The 24,044-nt window shown below is 47.0% G+C and overlaps 1 protein-coding gene and 1 pseudogene across 1 annotated transcript in view; one reads left to right on the top strand and one right to left on the bottom strand.

Moving 5' to 3' along the window:
- Window positions 1-4,042: 4,042 nt before the first annotated feature.
- The window catches only part of LOC135900693 (uncharacterized), a 42,350-nt gene continuing 22,348 nt past the window's right edge, over window positions 4,043-24,044 (bottom strand). The window contains exons 3-8 of the mRNA XM_065430229.2: window positions 21,392-21,543; window positions 21,007-21,039; window positions 18,397-18,409; window positions 16,948-17,021; window positions 11,225-11,302; window positions 4,043-4,640 (exon numbers count right to left, since the gene is read on the bottom strand). Coding sequence (XP_065286301.1) covers window positions 4,087-4,640; window positions 11,225-11,302; window positions 16,948-17,021; window positions 18,397-18,409; window positions 21,007-21,039; window positions 21,392-21,398 — 759 coding nt within the window. The 5' untranslated portion in view covers window positions 21,399-21,543 and the 3' untranslated portion in view covers window positions 4,043-4,086. The remainder of the gene's footprint in view (window positions 4,641-11,224; window positions 11,303-16,947; window positions 17,022-18,396; window positions 18,410-21,006; window positions 21,040-21,391; window positions 21,544-24,044) is intronic.
- On the top strand, window positions 23,032-23,211 carry LOC139058317 (U2 spliceosomal RNA; annotated as a pseudogene).

The raw sequence follows: 24,044 nt of genomic DNA, 5'->3' as shown, positions 1-24,044 counted from the left end.
GTACGAGGCCCCCTTCTAATCCCGGCGACGCACGAACTTGTTGGCACGTGAACTTGTTGCCTTAAACTTGTTTGCTCGGCCGCTTCTCTGGAATGCACTTTCCTGCTTCTGCATTCCTCAATTAGCTGTGCTGCAATCCGATGTGGTCTGGGGAACTCGAAGTAATCGCAGGAAACAGCTCCATATCTAACAGGCTACTGTTGCCTTGGTACTGTACTTCTTGCGCTTTGCTGCTCATGGCTGTGTTGGAATTCCGAGTATGATGAGTGCCCGACTTTACTGAAGGCCTTTACTTCAGTAGGTATTACTTCAGTAGGCCTTACTTTACTTCAGTAAGCCTAACAGAAGGCCTTTACTTTCAGTAAAGGCCTTCTGCTTCGCTGGTAGCAGGAGAGAGTCCTGTGCCTGGCCTGTCTGACTTGACATCAGAGCATGCTGGTCTTCGACTGGTGGCTGAGGCGGTGGGAGCACTGCCCCGAGTTGGCCGCAACATTCGTCCTGGATCTTTCTAGAGAGCAGGCGATTGTGGCCTCCGGTACTCGATAACTTGCCTGAGTTGAGGCAGGCGCTTTTCAAACATCACGCCTCTGGGCCACCACAGCGTCGTCTCTGCCGACAGCAGCAGTTGAGATCGGAGACCGGCGCGTGGGCCTAGCTGCTACCAGCAACACTCCGATGCAGTCTGGTCTTTAAAAAAATTACATTATGTGGTTTTGCGTGCCAGAACCACTTTCTGATTATGAAGCACGCCGTAGTGGAGGACTCCGGAAATTTCGACCACCTGGGTTTTTTTTTAACGCGCACCTAAAGCTAAGTACACGGGTGTTTTCGCATTTTACCTCCATGGAAATGCGGCCGCCGTGGCCGGGATTCAATCCCGCGACCTCGTGCTCAGCAGCCGAACACCATAGCCACTGAGCAACCACGGCGGGCCATAGTCTGGTGTTCTGAACGACTTGCTGCTCATCGTTGGTCTACGCACTCACATTACCGATGGTGAGGCAAAGCTGATGACGGAGCGCAAACACGCGCATGCCACATAGCCTACACATGAACCTGCCTCAAACACACTCGTGGGTGGCGCACCCGATGATCTAGATAAGGCACCTCTAAATGCAGCTTCTCACGGCCACCAAATTTTATAAATAGCCATCGAATGTTTGTCAAAAATATACAGAATAATCTTTATACACTCCTCAAACGTGCGGATGCTATTTTTTTACACTTCTCTTCCAGCTAAACCCCTTTCTGATTTCAGCTAAAGTATTGCATAGGCGGAGAATTCTGCAGTGCATTCAGTTCAGTACCATGTTTACGAGCACTACTTGCCTCTTTAGCTCACAGCATTGTTTAAGTGCGCGTCGTCTGCGGCGATGCTGCTCAAAAATATGTCGATCTCGCTGCAACAAAACAATGGCACCATCTGTCACCGCCATGGTGGGACACGGCTTTCTCCGTAGTGGCGACAGATGCCATTCTATTGCAGGTAATCAAGTTTTACTGTCAGCGAAACGAACAGTTATTGCTCGTAAATATGATATTAGACTGGGTGCACTGCGAAATGCTGCATCTGCGCAAAACTTTAGCGAAAATCAGTCAAATGGTTTGCAAATAAGTGTAGTGCAGTGGGTGACTCATAAATATTGTCACAATGTTTATGCTTATTAATATTTCTTTGTGCTCGTTACAGCGGTGCGTTCCAGATTGCCATGCAAATGTGCTGAAAGGTGCGGGCCTCCTTTTCATGAACAGCCCACACACTGAAGTCCATTGGGTTTAGTTGTGGGTAATTCGCCGGCCGCTCTTCAGCTGGATTGAAATCGGGCGTGAGAGCGCGACAGCAGTGATGTGGTGTTGAATTAGGCTTTTCATTTGTGCTGGGGCGACGTCCTGCTGCATAGTCCAAGACTGGTCGCCGAAGTAGGAGAGGGATGAGGGCTGCGAATGAGGCTCTATCGTATCCTCAAAGCACATGCGAATGTCGATCTTGGCGCCTTTTACTCACAAAAACCAAGAGGAATGCGGCCTTTGGTGGTTACCACGGCTCAAAACATGGCAGGCGCCGGATGAGAGTTTGAAAAAATTGTCCAGCTGGCTGTGTCAGCTCTAACGTCAGAACAAGCTCACGAGAGTTGCGAGCGTTGTGACGGGCTTCTAAAGTGATTTTTTTTTCTCATTGGTGAAAACAGTTGCCAAGTGTTCGCCAATCTCGGCACGTGCCAACAGCAGCCGTCATTTGCCCCATCTTCAAGTTCTCTGCATTTCCGTTGGTCCATGTTTTCTCTGGAGCTTGTAGCAGAACACTTTGAAGTTCCTTCGCACAGCTTTTCTTATTGTTGTCGTCAGCACATTCAGCTCCAGGGCCAGCCTTCTCATGCTTCCCGTGGCGGGCGCTGGATTCTCTTCTGAATTTTATTAAGGTGAGAAGTGATCACGGAGACAGTACGACCACTGCGGGTTACGTCCTGATGAGTGCCACGTACATGTACACGCAGGGAAAAAAGTTTACAGCCACAAAAGTTTACGGACCACGGGATCTCAGAAAACGCTCCATTCTCAAGCAGCCTGTAGCAGTAGCCAGTAAAACTGTATAAGACAATGTTGTTAGCATGTTCTAGTCGACGCCCGAAATGCAAATATCCGGCTGCGTTGTGAGGTCGCAGAGAAATTCACCTTTTTATCAAATTTCATGCTCCATAATATATTGTGGCCGGGTGTACCTGTATCATGAATACATCTAGATGCATTAATTCTTGGAAAGCTTGTTTGCACCTAGGCTCTAAAAATGTTGAGAGGCTGTTCGCGCAATCCTTTTAATTAAAGGCAATTGATGATTTTGTGTTTAAACGGAATCCTGTCAGTGCTAGCTGGCTGTATCTTGTTTATTTAGTCAGTAGAAGCGTGGTACCAAATTATACATAAATAAATATTTCTGCCGTAAGCATGTGAGTCCGAATTTGGCTATTCGATATTCGATTCGATATTCTATACCTAGTATTCAAATTGAATTCGTATTCCAAAACGTTGATATTCCCTAAAGCTCTTGTCATAAGTCATTTGCTGTTCGCATAAACACTCTGCAAACGCAAGTTATTACGTTTAAACGAACCCCGTTGTAAAAGTAAGAGTAGCCAGGATTCAGTTATTCGCACTACACCACACGCGTGTCTCAAAGCAGTGAATTGTATCGCTTCGACTGGCATAACATTCGTCGTTTTGCGTAGGCTGGCTGCGTTCGCTTTCGCTAAGCTGTGGCACGATCGGCGATTGTTGTTCCAAACGCGCGTTGAGTCTGCGTTCAGTTTTGCCCCACGCGATTGACCCAAGCCGCGCCGAGTCCTGGCGGCTGACGACTCGGCGCTGCCTAGGCCAATCACGTGAGGCGAAACTGAACGCCAACCGAAACCGAACGTGCGTTTCGAACAATCATCTCCGATCGCATCCCTGATGTCGTTTCCACCAGCGCCGCTTGGGCCGGGAAAAGTATAGATTTTTTGGTGTTGCTTGGAACGGTGAGAACTATAACCACGACACAGACGACTGCAGTGTGCCATTTGGTTAACTTACGCTGTGCCGGTATGTGTCGAACAACAGAGATACACTATAGGGGCTACATGAATCGCAATAAATTTATTGGGGGCAGTGAAACGCAAATCAGTAGTGAATATGCATGTAGCCGAAACAACATGAATAGCTTCGAGCCCATGCAAAAGTGATACTGCAACACGGGTGATCAGAATTATCATAGTGGCAATAGCGTTGAACGAGCAATCACAGATGTCGATATTTAGGTGCGTTATAATTGAAACAAATGCACATTATTAAGGACAACTTCCGAGAACGAAGAACACAAACAACTACCACTAACTAGAGTTTCACTACTAGCAAGCACTTGGCTGCACGTTCCCAGTGGCTGGGCCTAATACATTCTGTGGCGAGCTCCCACCGCCGACCCCCATCGTTCACACTACGTTTGTGATGTTCTATGGGAGGCGAAAAGGACATGCACCGCTGTGTATGTCCGGGCAAAAAAAAGCAGGAAAACAATAATAAAGTGCCAGATTTATTCTGTGGCTGTGCACCCGGTCAGTAATCATCATAAGCCTGTGTTTCTAGATGTACGTGCGGGTATGTGTCTGTTCCCGCCGTCGCGTTCCAGCGTTTCAAAGCCGAGCCATTTGTTGAGGGCCGTGACGACGACTTTCCAGACGCTACAACGATATTCAATGGTCTCGTAGCGTTAGATTCGGGCGAGCCTGTTGCACTCTCTGCGAGAGAGATGCCGCCACCTTTACCTGTAGACCCTACACTCGTCGTCTCGTCACCGGTGTACGTGGAGCTTGCATCGTATGTGAGATTCACCGACGACGCGGAGCTCGCAGCAGAAATTTCACCACCAACGTCACTGGTTACGTTTGATGCATCGTCCATGTGACGAGTTCTACCAGCGTTATGGACGCGCTTGGTGCTCTTGGTGTTATGGGGATGATATGACGCCATCGTGTAGTGACGCCTTGTGTGACGTCGTTTCTTGTGGTGCGCCTCGGGGCTTGCGATGGCAGGCGTGGTAGGCGTGGCATTCGTCGCATTCGTGGCCGGCGTGCGAGGCGCGGGAGTCACGTAGGGAGCAGGTGGCGCTTCTGAAAGAAGATTCGGAGTGTGATTAAGATGCAGGTACTCACACAAGTAGTTTCCTTGGTCAGCGTTCCTGTAGTTCAAGTTAATTAAATTGCCCCCGTCCAGCTACCTACAAGTCTTCCTGGTAGGATCATGGACATGCACATGAGCGCAGCACATGTACAAAGTAAGACGACCTTGTGCAACGACGATGTACAATGAGATCTTACGTCCAATAAACTGCTACCCATTGCACGTACTTAGGTAGCATATGAAGTAGGAAACGAAATTCTACTCCAAGATAACTTGGCGTCAAGTCAGTTGGTTGTTTGCAGCGTAAATAAGACAGACACAAAGCTCACACGGATGGATGGATGGATGGATGTTATGAGCGTCCCCTTTGGAACGGGGAGGTGGCTTGCGCCACCAAGCTCTTGCTACTATGCTCTCTAATATCCTACCTAGGTTAACCAACGAAAAAAAAACAAACTATGAACTACCACATCCAAATTTTCTGATACCCTATTGTGAACTGTGCTTTTGTACGTCTCCGTCCTTTGTCGTTTCCCTACTTTTCTTCCACCAATCCTCCAATCGCCTCTTACTGATGTCTATTGCGGACCTGTTTGCTTTACCACTGCTCCCGCTGAACCCAAGGGCTTCAAGGAGGCCAGTGGTGCCTAAATCGACCGCTGGATAGATGTCTTCACATTCTAATAAAATATGCTCCGTCGTTTCCCTAGCTTTACCGCAGCAAGCACATGCTTCTTCTTCCTTCTTATATCTCGCTTTATACGTGCGTGTTCTAAGGCATCCCGATCTCGCTTCGAAAAGTAATGAGCTTCCCTTTGAGTTATCATAAATGGTTTCTTTCCTAATTTCGTTTTTTCCCCTTAAGTAGTTACTCATGGCAGGTTTCTTTTCCATTGCCGCCACCCATGAGATTAATTCAGCCTCTCTGACTTTCCGCTTGACCTTCTTTGTTGCTGTGTTGCCCACCCCACAGGCCGCATACTTGCTGGTAAGCTTCCTAGTTCTTTTCCTCCACTGTGAATCAATGTTTTGCCTGTACAGATACCTGAACACTCTCCCAGCCCATTTACTTTCCGCCATATTCCTCAGCCGTTCTTCATACTCAATTTTACTGCGAGCTTCCCTCACTTCAAAACTAGTCCAGCCCATATCCCCTTGCACAGCTTCATTTGTAGTCTTCCCGTGAGCGCCCAATGCGAGGCGACCCACTGACCTTTGGTTCCCGTCGAGTCCTGATTGTACCCCTGATTTAAAGCAAACAACCGTATTTGCAAAAGTAAGTCCTGGAACCATTACCCCTTTCCACACACCTCGGAGGACCTCGTACCTATTGTATCCCCATAGCGCTCTGTGCTTCATTATGGCTGCATTTCTCTTCCCCTTGACTGTTATGGTTTTTTCCTGTGTTTCCATATATCCGTTGCCTTCGTTTATCCATATACCAAGGTATTTATATTCTGTTACCCGAGGTATTTCTTGGCCCTGTATCTCCACTGTCTGTTCACTGTTTTCATTGAATACAATAACACCTGATTTTCTAACACTAAATTTCAAACCTAAATTGTTGCCTTCCTGTCCACAGATATTAGCCAGACGTTGCAAATCACTTTGCTTGTTTGCGAGCAACACAATATCGTCCGCATAAAATAAACCTGGGAGTTGCTGCTCTATTACTGTACCTGCCTGTTTGTATGAGAGATTAAACCCGATATTACTTCCTTCTAGCGCCCTCTCCATCCTCACCATGTAGATCATAAACAGCAGCGGGGATAAAGGGCACCCCTGCCTCAGTCCCTTGTTGATATGAACTTTCTCCGCGCTCCTCATCCCTTCCCATTCAACGCAAACAGTATTTTCTAGGTAAATCTCTCTCAAAAGCTGTATACAATCGTTACCTAAGCCTTCCCCTTCCAGAATATCCCACAAAATGCTGCGGTCTACGTTGTCGTATGCTCCTGTAATGTCCAAAAAGGCCACATACAACGGTCTGTTTTCTGCTTTTGATATTTCAATACACTGAGTAAGAACAAACAAGTTATCATCCAAACGCCTACCTATTCTAAAGCCATTCTGAAGCTCTCCCAAATGTCATTTTCTGCCCATGCTTGAAGCTTTAATTTGATTGCCTGCATTGCTAGCCTGTATATTACCGATGTAATGGTCAACGGTCTATACGAGTGAATTCTGTCTTTCTCCCCCTTACCTTTATAAATTAAATTCATTCTACTTTGTCGCCAACTGTCTGGTATTCGTCTATCTTTTAAAGTTTTTTCAACTGCTTTCACGAGAGCTTCCTTACTTTTTGGTCCCAGTTCATTTATCAGCCTAACGGGAACCTCGTCTAGCCCTGTGGCTGTGCGCTTAGGAATTTTCTCCTCCGCTTTCTTCCAGTTTAAATTTGTAAGCACTAGCTCCTTTCCCCCTTGGGTCTCTTTCATGCTCTTTTTTTCTTCAAATACAACCTCGTCCTTGCCTTGGAAAGATTCGGCTGTTACTTTTTGGATGTAATTTATTGCTGCTTCTCCTTCCAGTCTGTTTTCATCTTCGTCTAGGATATGTTGTTGTATTGTTGTTGATTTCCTGCCTAATAATTTTATGTGATTCCAAAATATTCTAGGTGCGGCCTTCTTTTTCTCACGTATTTCTGACAACCAACTTTCACTTTCACCTTTTAATTTTGCTTGCACCAGTATGTGAACCATAGACTTTTTCTCCCGGTATATTTCCCATTTACCGGTTACTTCATCCTGTGGCAACTGCGCCTTCTTTGCCTGCCTGTGCTCTCGAGATGCTTTCTGTCTTTCGGCGATCGCTTCTCGTATCTCCTTGTTCCACCAGCTTTTCGGTTTCTTTTTTCCTTTCCAATGAACGTGTTGTTTCTCTTTCCGTATTTCTGTCGTTACTACACTTAGAAGCTCACCATATTCCCACCCCTTACTTGGCGACTTGCCAATTTCTTCCTCCACTCTAGTGACTATATTTGCTATTTGTTCAGCGTTCAAATTTGGGCTGGCCATTTTGCTTTCGTTGCTCTCTTTCCCAACTACATATCCCATTTTCAAAATGATGCGTTTATGGTCACTGCCTATGCTGCTAAACCCTTCCTCATCGATGACCATTTCTCTCAACTTATCATGAATTCCTTCTGTCATCAGACAGTAATCAATGGTCGATTGCCGGTTTCCCACTTCCCACGTGATCTGTCCTTCACACTTAGGCCCTGTATTCACGATCACGAGGTTATGTTGCTCGCAAAGGTCTAGCATTGACTTCCCGTTATTGTCGGTATAGCCATCTAAATCCTGTATGTGGGCATTCATGTCACCTAATAGGACTATCTCAGCACCATTCCCGAAACGCCTAATATCAGCGCTTATGCATTCCACTAACTCTTTATTCTTCTCTGTGCAATTTATTCCGGTCCACAAATACGTAACTCCAAGCCAAGTTTCTTTCCCACTCATTGTACCTGATAACCAAAGATGCTCTTGACATTGTGAATTTACTCTTTTCCATTTGGCTCCCTGATGGATGAGCATTCCGACTCCCCCTCCCTTTCTTTCCGACTTAGTTCTGTTGCACCCTTCCCATACATAATTCTCAATAACTGGCGGCTCTTCTGAGTCTCTAAGGTGCGTTTCTGTAACCGCATACACCCCTATTTGTTCTCTATGTAACTGCTCCTCAATCTCTGCCCACTTTTCCTTTCTTCTGCCGCCCTGCATGTTTATGTAGCCTATTGCATGGCGAGCTCTTGTTCTTGCTTTCCTCCTTTTTCTCTTATCGACGGCGATGCTCTTCTGCTGTTCCCCTAGGGGACCTTCTTTATTACTACCTACTCTGACCTCCCGAGCGCCCGCGGGCCCCCTAAAAAAGCAACAGCGCGACCCCCAAGTCGCCAGCCCACTTCTCGTGCTAGCCTGTAATTGAAGTGGATCCCGTCTCGTTTAAAAGCACCACAACTTCTCACTTCCCTGTTTACTTCGACAACCTCGAAGCCTTTCTCTCGGCTCATTTTCCATATTGCCTCATTGGCAGCCATTACGGCTCTTTGTACGTGACTGTCACGCACAGGCACCTCCGGCACCGTGCACACCACGATCTGCACCTGAGGGGATAGCTCGCGCAAGTCGTCCACCCCCTTCGCCAAGCGCTGGGCTAGTCCTGGCCCTTTCCTGTTCAGGACGTCATTTAGCCCACCTGCTACTACGACAAGGTTGCGCACGTGGGCATTTTCCGTGAGCTTTTCTTTTGCTCGCTCCATGACAGAACCCAGTGTCTGCCCTGGAAATGTCCCTACCGCCACTCTTTTGTCGCCTTTCACCCTCTCCACAATTGCTTTTGAGCACCCAGCCATGTTTGAGTCGCCAGCGATAATCACCCTTTCACTCTCTCCTACCTCTCCCTGCTTCCTGGCTTCCTGTGGCTGCAGCGTCGCCTCCCGCGGGGCGTGTTGCGCTGCTTCGCTATAACTACGCCGATTCACCGGCGGCGAGCTGACTACCGCTTGCCCTGCCACCCTGCCCCCGACTTCGCATGTAGGGTCTACCTTACTTTCTGTGCTTTTGCCCCCGGCTTGGTGTCCCGACCCATCATTCTCCGCTGCGCGCGTCTCAAGCGCATCGAGACGCCTATGCAGTTCTGCTCTCCTTTCCTTCTCTTCTCCAAGCTCGGCCACGGTTCTTACTAATTGCGCGGCCTGCACCGCTTCCACCTTGACCAACTCGGCGACTTTCGCCTGCAAAGCTAACCGCCTCTCCCGCTCCTCCTTCAGGTCTGCTTTCAGCTCCTCGAACTTGGCTGTCCAATTTCCCTCCAGTTTTTGGACTGCTTCCCTGACCTTTTCGCACAGCCTGCACGTAAAGCTAGACTCTTCCGCGTCTGCTAAGCTCTGGAAACTGGTCTCGTCGAGGGAGCACCAGCGCAGGCACTCGTCGCACTGCACTTGCTCCGCCTCCCCCGCGGCCTTCCCTTTGTTTGGTTTCATCGCTAGGCCTACTTCCTCAGGCTCAACGAGCACGTCCGCCAAATCACTTCGAAGAGCTAGCTGAGATAGTTACATAGGCCTATCAAACAGGTCCCGCCTAGCACCCAGGCCCAACGAGGGAAACCGCCAGACCCAGACAAAGCCGGCACGTTTACCACGCTTACCACGAATTCAAAATTTGCGCCCCAGCTCTATGCAAAACAAAACTCTTCAAAAACATCAGCCAACAAGAAGAAAAAAAGACCACCTAGCCACGAACGAAGTCGCTGAAGCCTCGACACAGGAGCGTCCGCACGCCCAATTACTATTTAAATACAAAAAACAGCTAATAAAAACAGAAGCAAGCTCAAAGCATGCACAAAAACTTATGATTTCGTCGTCGCCACGGAGCCCCGAAACGCACGTCCATCCGCCACAAAATCCAAGCTATTTGATACGGCAGGACATCGCGTGCGCCACCTTGCGGAAAAGAAGAACGCGAGACACATGTAAAAGGGCCCACTGTGGAAAAGGTAACATAATACATTTTGTTGTTGGATGAGTTGATTGATTTTCGGGTAAGCCAGTAGCTTAAGTTCTGTCCTGTGTTATCTACAGTGTGCTTGTTTTATTTGGCTACAATACTTTCGCTAAATCATTAGTCCTCGTAATATTTATGCTCTGTTATTGTAAGAATGGGAGCACTGATACTCGGAGGATTTCTCAGACTAGTGAATGGGAAAAAGTGTCGCGAAGGCCATGTTAGTGACCGCATAGAAAGCTAGCCTTGAAAGTATGGGTACGTCTGCGGTGGTGCCAAAATGCAAAACGGACTTTAGTCTACTATGTGATGTAAATCCTTTCTTTCGCTTTGTCCGAATTCATAATGGGTATCTTAAGCATGTCGCTGGCACGAGCCCTCACTAACCTAGTTTTAGTTATGAGTTTGTCCGCTAGAAATCTATATGGATTTGTTTAGATCACAGTTATGTTGAAAACGTTGTACTTTGTGTGCAGCCGTCTTATTAATTGTACGCGAGCTCTCGCCCAGCTTTATTAATTTACCAATATGGCTGGATAAGCACTGACGACGCCAAGTCATCCTTATGTGGTGGTTTATTATTCTACGGAAATAGTAAGCAGCTGACTACTAGAACGAGTCCATGAAGAAAAAGACATCAATGCGAATGGCTAATTGCGACCTCGCTTCAATATCTTGTCATATCTATACATTCTGATTTTAGACGTTTCGATTTCAAACGCTACATATTTTGAGCACGTTTTGTTCACTGTCGTAAACTGTTCATATTTAAAGACAGAATGCACCGCACTCGTCAATTCAGAGAAATGAACACATGGAATTCGTCTCTGTCCATCTTTTTTGGCGAAGAAGAATAAAACAGTGGCATTACAGGAATGACCTATTATGGGTGTTGTTCCTAGTGCTACACTTCGAAGAACGAGAACAGAGCAGCGGAGCGACTACCCTTTGCGGTGTTTCGGAGAAAAAGGTTCGATTTGTTTGGAAAACTGGCGAAATACGAAATTTTGTCACCTGCGCTGCCTTACACTGGTAGAATAAATTGCGTGGCAGAGCCGTGCTTTCACCTGTGGTGGCGTCTTCCGCTTGTCTTTTAGGGCCATTGGCGTTAAACTCCGTGGAATTGGAGATTAGCATGAAGATCACTGAAAAAAAAAATACATTACTCTAATGCAACCACTGAAAACTTACAACCAGCAAATTTTAGCTTAGCTATAGCGAAACACTATATATATATATATATATATATATATATATATATATATAGGCTTCGTCGTAGGCTTCGGCCTACGACGTCCCTGGAGAGAGGGAGAGTAAACTTTATTTGGTCCATTAAGGGTTTAACGTTCGGTCTACGTCTTCATCGCTGCAGACGCTCGACCTTCTTGGCCGGATTGGGCCCCAGTGCAGGGCTCCACTGAGCCGCGCCGCTTCGCTTGCGTGCTGCACCATTGCCCTTTGGGCGGCGAGCTCGCAGCTGGTCAGCCGGCTCTCCCACTGCTCCGCACTCGGGATATTGTGTTGGTGGAATGTGTAGTTGCGTTTACACAACCAGGTTATATGGTAAAGCGTGGGGGTTGCCCCGCACCACGGGCATGTGTTCTTAAATTGTGTAGGATACATCTTGCTTGAACTCCCCCGGTGCCCTACGCTCACCCATGCCTGAAGACGCATCCAAGCAAGCCCCTCCTACTCCATCCCGGCAAATGCCTCCTCCGTCCATCATGTGCTCTGGTGTGCTTCGCCACAGGCACACTGCCATTTTCAGCGGCGTGGACGACACCGGCGTGCAGGACTGGCTGATGACATATGAGAAGGTAAGCGCCCACAACAAATGGGACAACCCTGCAAAACTGAGCAACGTGCTTTTTTCTATATCATGGGTGTGGCCAGTCTCTGCTATAACAACCACGAGTACGATTTTCCGATGCGATCCTCGTTCCAGACCTCTTTAGTGGCTGTGTTTGGTCGCCCGGTTGTGCATGTTCTCGCAAACGTGACTCCGTTTGCGAGAACGGAGTCATTGAGGATGTTCCGGACTTGTGTGAGAGAGTCAACGCGACGATGTCGGAGTCCGACAAAATCCGACACGTCATGAAAGGGATACAGGACGATGCTTTCAAGATGCTTCTTGCAAAGAATCCTCGGTCTGTGACCGACATCGTCACTCTATGCAAAAGATTGGAGGAGCTACGCAGGCAGCGCTCATTGACACGTCGCCTCTCCTCGTGCGACGACCTCATTGCTGGTTTGGCTACCATCTCCGACCAGTCAGCGCTGCTTGCAGAAATGAAAGCGTTCGTTCATGGGGAAGTTGCACGCTAGCTGTTTTTGACTTTCGCTCATCCGCTGCGTATACAACAGATTGCCTCGAATTTTATGCTCCCCGCTTCATCACGCGATCGCGCAGGAAATCTCCGAGGTCTTACCAGATCACCCCCATCATTTTTGCGGCTGCTCCACTAAGCACCAACAAGTCCCGATGGCTGCACCACTCAACTACGCTGAAGTCGTCGCACGGACCCAATCACTCTTTCCAAGTATGCCTCTCCGTTATGCCGATGCCGTGGCTAGGCCCTAACTTCAGCCCGCCATGCAGTCATATCAGCAGCAGTATTACACGTGCTGTGACATGCATGGGACCTGACCCAGCGAACCGGTGGCGTCAACCGACCCATATGCTTTGCGTGCGACTACGCCGGTCAAGTCGCACGTTTTTGTAATCGTGTGCATCCGCCTAGCGCCGCACCACCTATGAGCAGCCAGTCCAACCCTTATTATAACGCCCACTCGACGGCTGTGTCACCGACTTTGCACCCGACGTCAACCACCCGCCGTTCGCCGTCTCCTCGCCGTCGCTCTCTGTCACCGATGCGACCTCGCCCCGTCACTCGGGATGAGGAAAACTAATTGTTGCAGTCCAGGAAGCAAAGGCTGTAACACCGTCAAAATGTGGAAGTTCTCAACGACACGAAAGCGTTCGTCCGGGAGGAACGTAACCGAACGTAATCGAGATGTTTGTCGACGGTGTCCGCGCATCTGTACCCGTGTACATAGGAGCCGCCATATCTGTTATGGACGCTAAGTTTTGCCGTATACTTCGTAAAGTCACGACGCCCCTTTCGTGGTTGCCCTTCCACACAGCTTGTGCTCAGAATATTCACCCCTCAGTGGCTTGCACTACTCGCGTTGTCACTGCCGACGTTCTGTACGCCATAAAATTCATGATCCTTTCCTCGCGCTCTCATGACCTCATCCTCGGCTGGAATTTTCTATCGCGCCACAATGCCGTTAGCCTTTGCGTAAGGGCAGAAATAGAACTCTCGCCGCTGTCAGAGTTGCCGCTCATCGACATTTCTTCGCTTTATAGAAAACTACTAATCCAAGCCGACTCCTCCGTTTCTCCGAAAACGTCAACGGTCGTGTCTATGTACTGCAACGGAATCTTAGACGCTGTTGAACTATTGTCTCCATCTGACCGCTTTCTCATTCAGAAAGGTCCGCTGCTACCTTTTGTGACAGTGTACATCACATAGGGCTCCAGTACCATTTTCGTACAGGAGGTATTCAGAGACCTGGATTGGGAAGAATTGGGGATAAATGTTAATGGAGAATACCTTAGTAACTTGCGATTCGCTGATGATATTGCCTTGCTTAGTAACTCAGGGGACCAATTGCAATGCATGCTCACTGACCTGGAGAGGCAAAGCAGAAGAGTGGGTCTAAAAATTAATCTGCAGAAAACTAAAGTAATGTTTAACAGTCTCGGAAGAGAACAGCAATTTACAATAGGCAGTGAGGCACTGGAAGTCGTAAGGGAATACATCTACTTAGGGCAGGTAGTGACGGCGGATCCGGATCATGAGACGGAAATAATCAGAAGAATAAGAATGGGCTGGGCTGCGTTTGGCAGGCATTCTCAGATCATGAACAGCAGGTTGCCATTATCCCTCAAGAGAAAAGTGTACAGTAGCTGTGTCTTACCAGTACTCACCTACGGGGCAGAAACCTGGAGGTTTACGAAAAGGGTTCTACTTAAATTAAGGACGACACAACGAGCTATGGAAAGAAGAATGATATGTGTAACGTTAAGGGATAAGAAAAGAGCAGATTGGGTGAGGGAACAAACGCGAGTTAATGATATCTCAGTTGAAATCAAGAAAAAGAAATGGGCATGGGCAGGACACGTAATGAGGAGGGAAGATAACCGATGGTCATTAAGAGTTACAGAATGGCTTCCAAGGGAAGGGAAGCGTAGCAGGGGGCTGCAGAAAGTTAGGTGGGCGGATGAGATCAAGAAGTTTGCAGGGACGACATGGCCACAATTAGTACATGACCGGGGTTGTTGGAGAAGTATGGGAGAGGCCTTTGCCCTGCAGTGGGCGTAACCAGGCTGATGATGATGATGATGATGATGATGATGATGATGATGATGACCATTTTCGTTTGCAACCCGTCCCTATACCATGTGATGCTGCTCCAAGGGGAATGTCTTGGCAATGTAGAAGCGATTGAGGACGTGTAAGTTATGGACGTGCCCGATGGCCAGTACTGTACTTGTTCCAGTGTGCAACCCGCCGTGGTTGCTCAGTGGCTATGGTGTTAGGCTGCTGAGCACGAGGTCGCGGGATCGAATCCCGGCCACGGCGGCCGCATTTCGATGGGGGCGAAATGCGAAAACACCCGTGTTCTTAGATTTAGGTGCACGTTAAAGAACCCCAGGTGGTCAAAATTTCCGGAGTCCCCCACTACGGCGTGCCCCATAATCAAAGTGGTTTTGGCACGTAAAACCTCATATATTATTGTTACAGTGTGCTCAGTGCAATTTCTACGTGTGTCTTATCGCTCAGTGATGTGTTCGGTTCTTCTATTGCCGATGACCTTATACCGGTCCAGCGGTCTCTGCTTTTGTGCCTGTTAGAATTTTGTTCTTATTTCGATGTAGGGCAATCTTCCCTGGGCCAGACGCCAACTGCTAATCATTGGATTGACACCGGCTCGGAACCGCCATTGCGGCAAGGTCCGTACCATGTGCCTCCTGCAGAACGTCGTGCAATCAACGCACAAGTCGACGACATGCTTCGCCGCGAGGTGACACGACCTTCCAATAGTCCATGGGCATCCCCTGTCGTCCTTGTTACGAAGTATATGATGAGAAGCCAACAAAGACACTAAGGAAAACATCGGGGAAATTACTTGTACATTCTAATTGAATGATAGAAATGATAAATTATAGGCAATGAAAGTGGGTGAAAAAAATGGCTGTGGCTTAGGTAAGGTTAAGCCCAGGATGCGAAGCATACTAGCCTTTATTTTAGTTGTTGAACCACTGTTTAGCCTGGTGAACTGCTGTTGCTTGGCTATATTTGGTTCGGCTAGACGAAGAAACAACTCATGCATTACTTCTTCGCCTTCAAGAGTGGAACGCGACAGCGTTCCCGTCGACCCGCCAAGGGGTGTAAGACAATGGGCTACAGGGCAGCGACTACGCGCCCCGCATTGGACGCGGTGAGCGTCGAGCAAAGCAGCGTTCGGCGCGGCAACGAAATGTGCGCCTGAGCAAGAGACGCACGCCTTAGAAACAGCGCGTTTCTAAGGCAACACCGCATTCACTAGAGGCGCTTTTGTACCGCTTTGAAGCGTTGTACTCGTGGCTCAGTGGTAGCGTCTCCGTCCCACACTCCGGAGACCCTGGTTCGATTCCCACCCAGCCCGTCTTGCAAGAGTTGAGCCAAAGCCACTTCTCCTCTGTCGTGACGTCACGGTGTCACGTGATTTCATGGTCACCGCCGCGCCTGAGGAGCTGGGTTGAGCCCTCGTAATATGCTTCGCATAAAAACGAGTTGCCGCAGGTAGGGAACGATCCCACGTCTTCGCATTACGCGCCCCCCACCTGCGGCAACTTGTTTGCTTAGCTTAGCATAACTTAGCTTTACCGTGATCAACTTGTATTACCGAGACTTGGCACAGCGAAATCGAACAAAACAGTATTTCGTTCACGAAGCGCTTTTCGCTATTCCCCAAGAGATATCTAGACATTGACTGTGAAGGCAGTTTGAGCGAAGGAAAACAAGATCTATTAGATCATACAGGGAGCAAGATAAGCGAATATGTATCTAGCTGGGCCCTTTCGACTTGTGAGCGAGCAATTAAGGAGGCACTGCTTCGCGGTATGCAGGTTTCACCTTTGCGTTAAGGCCAACTGTTTGAAAGAGGCATTGACCTAGAGAACTAGTAGTTTGTGCTGAAATGTGCTGAATATGCTGCAACATGCCTGCAGGAGAAGGACGCACATGGGCGCCAGCCATGCGTTTGTGGTTAGATGCAATAGTGTCCTGCGATAACAGCTCCAACCCCTCTGCTTCAGAGAAGCGTGACGCATGCCTCAGCGTTCTGTCTCCTCCATGCCCCACGTGCCTGCAGCTGTTCACGTAGTTCCAGTTTGATTTGTTGCGCGGTGGTGCGTATGGGTTTGAGAGCAAGGACCTGGATGGACCGAGCTTTTATTCTTATTTTGCTTAATTCGTACCTATATATTTTTTTATAGCACAGAACGAGTTCTCAGTCAAAGTTTCTGAACCGCTATTGGGAACTTTGTTTTCATACGCCTCCATTCTTTGTGGTCTCCCTACCTTTCTGCCACCGAACCTCAAACCGCCTTTTGCTAATCTCTATTGCTGACATGTTTAGTTTCTCCTTGCTATCCGTCAACACAAGGGCTTCAAGGAGGCCAGCGGATCTTAAACCACAAGCTCGGTAGATATCTTCAAATTCTAATGACTTCACCTACCAAGCCCGACAAGCGCCAACCCTGCCACCGCCAGCACAAGTACCACGAGCACCTGGCTATTCTTCGTCTCTTGCCTGCGTATAACAAAGGCAAAAGCATATAATGCAGGTATGGTAAGCGCGGCAAAAAAGTGAAGATGCTATCAGAGCTCGGCGTTTCAGTGAAGGAGCCTTCGTGGCGGATAACTTTAAATGGGCCCGGGCCAGGGACGCCTCTGCGCGTAGCCTGAGTTTGTGATTAGGTGCAAATAGTTATATATGTGTACCGCAATAATATCTCCGGCACTTTCGCTTGGTTGCTTGCTTGGCTTGTATGAAGAACCTTTTGTCTGGGATAAGAACGCTCACGAGCTTCAAAAAGCACTGTTGTGAATAAGGGTCCCAAGAGGGCGAATTTTGTACTTTTCTGCAACGTCTATACACTGCTCAAAATGGATCGCCAACAAGCCCAAATGGCTACTTTAGTGAACTGGCGTCATGAGTCTTGAAAAAAGGAAGCATTTCCGGAAGCTTTTATACGATTGCACATATTACCTAATGCTTTTCATCTCGCATTTACTCTTATCGCGGTTTGGATTGTTTCGAATTCGTTATATTGAATAAGGCATCAAAGAAATTGCGGCGATGGTATGGTGGGGTCGTGGCGTGTTTTTGTTCCTTCTTCTGAAATGTTGAGCCATATGAATAAAGTTAGGAATTGTAGCATTGCCACGACAGCTGGAGAGTGCGGCACGAATTAAGCTGAGCACAAGCACAGGTTTCGAATTTCCACGGTGCAAGCCACCACATCGCAATGGGGATTTCGGAGTCACCGTCACAGCGGGCTATAAGACATTCTGCAGCGTTTTTTCAAAGTGCACGGGGCTTCATCGTAGAGTGCTCGTCCACCACGTCGAGACGAGCGTTCTACTCTTCTGGTCAGCAGAAGCTGTGTGGCGAACAAGATACAAGTCTTGTATCATCAGCGTATTTGAATACACTACTCACGCACTGTGCATGTGTTATGAGGAAATGGCACGAAGCGAAGACTAGCCATAATTGAATCGTAAGGAACAACAAAGGGGCCGCAATGTGTGTTATCGGGAAACTTGAGTAATTGTAAAAAAAAATAACATTTCCCCCTACATTTCCACAATAGCTCAACGACTGCCCAGCAGCATTCCCTTATAGCAATCTTAAAGTGAAACTACTGGATCAGACAATAGTTTCAATAATTGTGCGTCTTGACGTCACCTTGACAGGTACGCTGCGACAGCTTCTCTGCAAGTTTTAATGGCACAACAAGCAAATTAAATAAATAAGGAATTGTCACAAAACATACAACATGATTCATCAGTTTTTCAGTAGACGTGAGCCTCAACTGCTCTGTATATCAATCACATAACAATTATAACAACAACTGCAATAACTAATAAAACGATGCAAAAGAAGATAGTTTGCGTGTACTTACTGGGGTACCACCACTATAGAGAGAAAATATGACGCAGGTTAAAGGTGTGGATATAAATTGACCTTACAGCTCTTGTGCCCTTGATCGCACCTCAACAGCTTGCAGGTGCTGGTTATTTGCATTTAAGACCGCTGCTTTGGCATTAACTGGTGATTCTACATTTCCGGAACACCTGCTCCTTGCCAGTTACCAACTACGAGCAAGTAACTGCTCTCAGCACCTGACCGTCCCAATTAATTCGTGTGTGAAATTGCTTCGTGAAAAACGGGACGCATTAGGATTGAGAGCTTGCAGTTCGCAGGACATGAAGTGGACATGCGCTTCTCACACTCACATGCTTCAGTTGTCCAATAGAGACATGTGTCTTCATGTACATCATTAAAAAGTAATAACAGAAGCTACATTGATCAACTTTATTTCTTGGATATGGGCATACTAGGATTTTTCACGCGAGTGTGTCTCTTGTACAAGCAATTATCTCGAAATGGCGTCATTTCCCTTTGTCACAAGTAATTATTTTAAATACTTTAAATGCGAAAATAAAGGAAGACGCACGAGTTATTTACAACTCGACATATAGAAAACAAACTTTAAGTAACAATAAGAATATATTGGTAACTAATTATTTACGAAATATTTATTTCACTATTTATAAATCAATTGTTTATTTAAAGTTAAATAGCATTCAGCATCACACGTGTAATGCGGGAAAATTGGGTTCAGCTCCCACTTGCGGTGAATCATTTTTTATTCCACATTCATTTACCCATTTATTTATTATTTCCACATTTCAATTAAAACAACATTTAAGTTTCCCTATGCATTTCTTGGCTTCATTGTCTGTTTTCCCCATATGGTTGTGACTATAGAAAGCTTTAGCCCGTCAGTTCCTCCTTTTTTCTCTTTCATTCAATCTTCTTCTTAAATCATTAAGTTGTGTCTCGACGCTTGCAATGCGGGTTTATGCGTAAAAATGTCGCCGTTTCGCCCCAAAGGCGGAGCGTCGATTTCGATAGCGAATTAGTAGACAAGCTATACGAAGTGGGGCTAGTAGTTTTATCGGCCGTATACACTTGCAAACATTCGCTTACAAACTAAATTAACAACCACGGCGTGAAGGTATCTCACTCACGAAGATATCTCACTTGATGACCCCGCACGCCTGCTGTCAAAACCCTGGAGTGAAAAAGCGCGGCAGGAGCAGCGAGTGCATTGACCTTCATGCTGCCTGTCGCTTCAACGCGAATGAAGCGTCGAGAACACAGCGCACACGAAGCTATCAGCACTCGGAGCACTATGTTGCCCCTCTCCCTCCCTTACCACCGGTGCCTTGCGCCCAACGGCGTGCTGCCTACCCGCTTTCCCCCCATTCGCGCGCGCGATCGAACTACCATCGTCGGCTCAATTTCGCAAGCTCTCACTCGCAAGTACAATTATGGTGCGCGGTGACGATCTTATCACCTTTGGACTTGATACGGAACATCACTGTGACGCCGACGGCGACGGCAGAAATGCGCCTGGATTGTGCATATAATTGCCACCGCAATGAAAAGGCCAAGGCAAAGGCGTTCCATATAGAAGACAGACACTACCTTTGCACTACCTTTGAAATCTTCCCACAGTTTTAGAATGCACTGTCTCTGGGATTGGTCCATATTTTTCATTTAGTTCGAGCCACACTTCCGCTTCTGGTTTTAGGCATGTGCAGTTTGAACAAACACATCTGGCTTCCATTACGGTATTTTTGCGCCAACTACGCATTATTAGCACTTCCTGCACATTCTGAGCCCTTTTTCACTGTCCTACCTGCAAAAGAAGGCCTCGAATCGTCCAGTTTAACGAAAGTGGCCGGATACCCAGACCTCACGAACTACAAATCAACTTGAAGTCTCCAAAGAAGACCTTGCCATCAATAAAACGTCATTTACTTTAATATCTATGTTTCAAATGACAAGTTGCCAGCGCTCTAACGCGGCCTATAAAAGGGTAGGCCTCTGTGAGAAAAACGGTCGAACCCGCTTGATGAATAATATATGCGGGCCGTGTTGGGAAACTTGCGGTAACCTTGCTTACTTGAGGGCCACTGTTACAGTCTTTGCGACAGTTCAATGGCTGTGGCGTTCTCTTGCTGAGCGGAAGGTCGCACGCTCTCTTCCCGGCATGGGTGTGAAGTGCAAGATTCATTGTATGCGTCCCTCATAAACTGTGGGTTGCCGAGATACAATAAGCCACATCGTTCGGCTCTGCTGATACGCGGTGACAACGGCTGGATTTCAAGCTGGCTTCGGTCTATCAGGTACCTCAGTCATAAATTTGTATTTTTTTTACCGTATCGCAAACTGGAGTACACATCAGAGCTTGCTTAATATGCATACATACCTGCTTATTTCAAACTTCAGGAAATGGTGTGGTCCCGAGGACCTTGAGTTAGCGGTTGTTAACAGTATTTGTAAACGAGCGTATCAGCGAGAAAAGTGGAAAGGAAAAAGAAACGAAAGCAGAAAAAAACAAGGCCTGCTTCCGTCCGAGAGTCCTAACAGCGAAGTATGTGCTTATGCGTTTTCACTAATTTGATTGAAGACGCAGGATTTACACAGGACGTACCCTTACCTGTGTGGCGCGATGCTTCCGGTTGAGATCGGTCTGGAAGAACCAGTCGTATGAAGTATTTAGATTCACAATAATAATAATATTTTCTGAACAACAACAACAACGACAGCAACAACAACAACATGACTACTACTACTAATACTACTCCTACGACTACTGCTACTATACTGCTACGACTACAAATAATAATAATAATAATACCTACTACTATTGCTACTACTGCAAAAAATTACAACTTCTACTTCGAATGCCGCCAAAAGTGCACTATTAACATCACAACCCTTAACAGTACCACAACCACAAAGCAGAAAGGAAGAGTTACCTGCGAAAAAAAGCCAAACTTAGCCAAGAGAGTTATGGTTTGGCAAAGGAAGAGCGAACTCACCACCCATCTTTTTGTTTTCCCGTCACAAAGACCGAGAACAGCCTAATTTAGTCAGCGACCGTCTCAGAACAGGCGCCTTCTTCGTGCTTCGTCTTCTTGTTTCCAAGTAATGGTGGTTACCCACTAAGGCGAACTCAGTAATAATCCAACGCCTTGCCAGAATGGAAAATGATATGAAAAAAGAAAAAAAAAGAAAAAAAAACATGACGGAAAGTCACTGCATCAATTATTCTGAAATTTAGACAAGTATCCTTAGGTGTAGTGTGCAACTGGTATTAATAGAGTACAAATTGCGCATAGTTAATAAAGATAATCTTAAAGAAAAACAAACATAGGAGGCATTAGGGGGATTAGGGCAAATAGGAAGATTTTCGAGGAGTAACAATCGGAAAGAGCTGGAGAAGGAGATTTTCATAAACTTAATGTACCATTCATTCGCTCATCCGGTAAATGGCAATAGCCCTCTTGATCGAGGCTGTAGCACCATGGAAAAGTACACAAAAAATTCATTCATTCATTCATTCATGTTCTATTAGATTAACTTTTAGGAAAGAGAAGTCGGTACGAGCTAGTATGCTTCAGCTTATATTGCACAGGGGAAGGAGGGAAAAAGACGCAGAAGGGTGTTGAAAGATGATGAGGACAGGAAGAACGCAGGACCATGCACAATAAACGCATAGTATAGTTGTCTCAAAGCCTGGAGTCCAGCCCAGTGTACTGAAAATAGCCCAGAACAGCCCTCGTAGCTGTTTTTGCTGCCGTGTGGTCATGCCACGTCCCCAAAATAGCACATTCCATAATGTTTGCCTCCCTATGCTTGCTGTAGCGTAGAAGTCAGCAGCTGCGCCACTCCCGCACCTTTCTATGGGAAAACGCGCAAGGTTTGTAGCTACATGCTTGCTCCTCTGCATAATATTTATGTTTACATTTTATGTCGACCAAAACATACCTGGTATTTCGTCCATTGTCGGAAACTGACTACTGCGCCTGCTGTTGCTCCTCGCCCGTATGAACCATGCCACTATAGTTTGCGTGCTCACAACAAAACAGCACAATTTCCACGTAATGATCGAGGCTGGAACCGCACACGCAGACACCGCATCGAGCCCGTGTCCACTCTGTTTGCGTTCGACGACCCGACGAATCTGCTGCATGGAAAGTCCACTCTGTGAAGGCGAATGACCAATGAAGCTGTTTAGCGCCCGACACTGAAGGAAGGAAGGAAGGAAGGAAGGAAGGAAGGAAGGAAAGAAGAAAGGAAGGAAAACTTCATTTGGTCCTGCAAGTAGTGATAATTAATCACTAAGCGGGCCGCCTCCAACGTCGGGACCGGAAGGCCAAGCCTCACGGCCACAACGTGAGCCTGCTGGACAGCCCAGAATTGTTCATCCAGGTCCGGGCTGCGAAGTGCAGCCTCCCACCTGAGGTGACACAGAATTTTCAACGAAGAAACGACCTCATTTACCGTGATTTTTATATACAATCGCGAGGACGACGGTACCGCCACCCCGAGGAGCCGGAGGAAACTAGACACGTGTGACGTTTCGACGTGACCGCCACCATGGGAGAGCGGAAGGAAAGGAATGTAGATACGAAAGCGCTGGGCACGCCGACAAAGAGAGGGTGGTGGGAACGTAGACATGACCGACGCGGGTCTAAGTGTAGTATCTGTTCATATCAGCTTAATATCTGGTACGTTTTCTATTCGGACGCAAGATATTAAACTTGTTTTTGTAAGTTGGCGGAGTGCTTGAAGCCTGCTTCACCTCCTTTGCGGGTCGGCCCGGTATTTCACTATCTGCGGGATCGGCCGACGGTTTCTGCAAACGCATAACAATAATGCACGGAACACTAGCCGTAAACAGCTTCGCTGTAAAACTCCTTCGCCCGTGAAAATCTTCTTTGGAGAAGAAGATGGCACACCAAATCATCCTGGATTCTTTGGTTGTCGAAGGTCGTTCTAACACGGTTGTCGCTCGAGTTACGCAATATATTTTAATAAGAGGCGACCTTCTTAAGGGAATTTTTCCTACCAATATTTCAAAGATTGTTGGCTAGGTGCAACGCGGCGGTGACCTATGGGGAGCATTTAATAACAAGGTTTAATAACACGTTATCAGAATTGTTATTATTTTCGTTAATAATTGTTTGTGCAAACCTCCTTTCATAGTCGAACAATACGTTTCGTTGATTGGTTACCTAAAAATTCACCGGAGTACGTCTTGAACTGAATTCTTTTCTGACGGATATGCAATTACGAAAACTTGGGCAGTTATAATTGCCGCAAAGAAAGCTATATCATAAGAAGCCAACAAACAGTGACACCATGGACAACATAGCGGAAATTACTTGTGCCTAATAAGTGGAATTTCTAGGAATTCTAGAATTTTGAGAGAAAGGAGAGTCGTAGCTTTTTTAATGAGGTCGACTTTTTTTCTGCGTGAATGGGAATCAACGTTAAACGGACCTCAGGCATTTTCTTACACAGACCAATACTATGCGCAGCTAAATTTGCTACTTTGCCCAACTTGTTTTTTTTTCTGCCGTTCTTTGCCAAGGACTACGCATCAAATGATGTTTGCGCAATCATTGCTTGGTGCTACGAAAGTCTACTTTTCTTCTATTGCTATCCTGTCGTTGTGTTCTCTGTGCC

Source organism: Dermacentor albipictus, chromosome 3, assembly GCF_038994185.2.
Source record: "Dermacentor albipictus isolate Rhodes 1998 colony chromosome 3, USDA_Dalb.pri_finalv2, whole genome shotgun sequence".
NCBI lineage: Eukaryota > Metazoa > Arthropoda > Arachnida > Ixodida > Ixodidae > Dermacentor > Dermacentor albipictus.
Note: the sequence above shows the minus strand (reverse complement) of the source record. Positions and strands in the feature narration are given on the sequence as shown.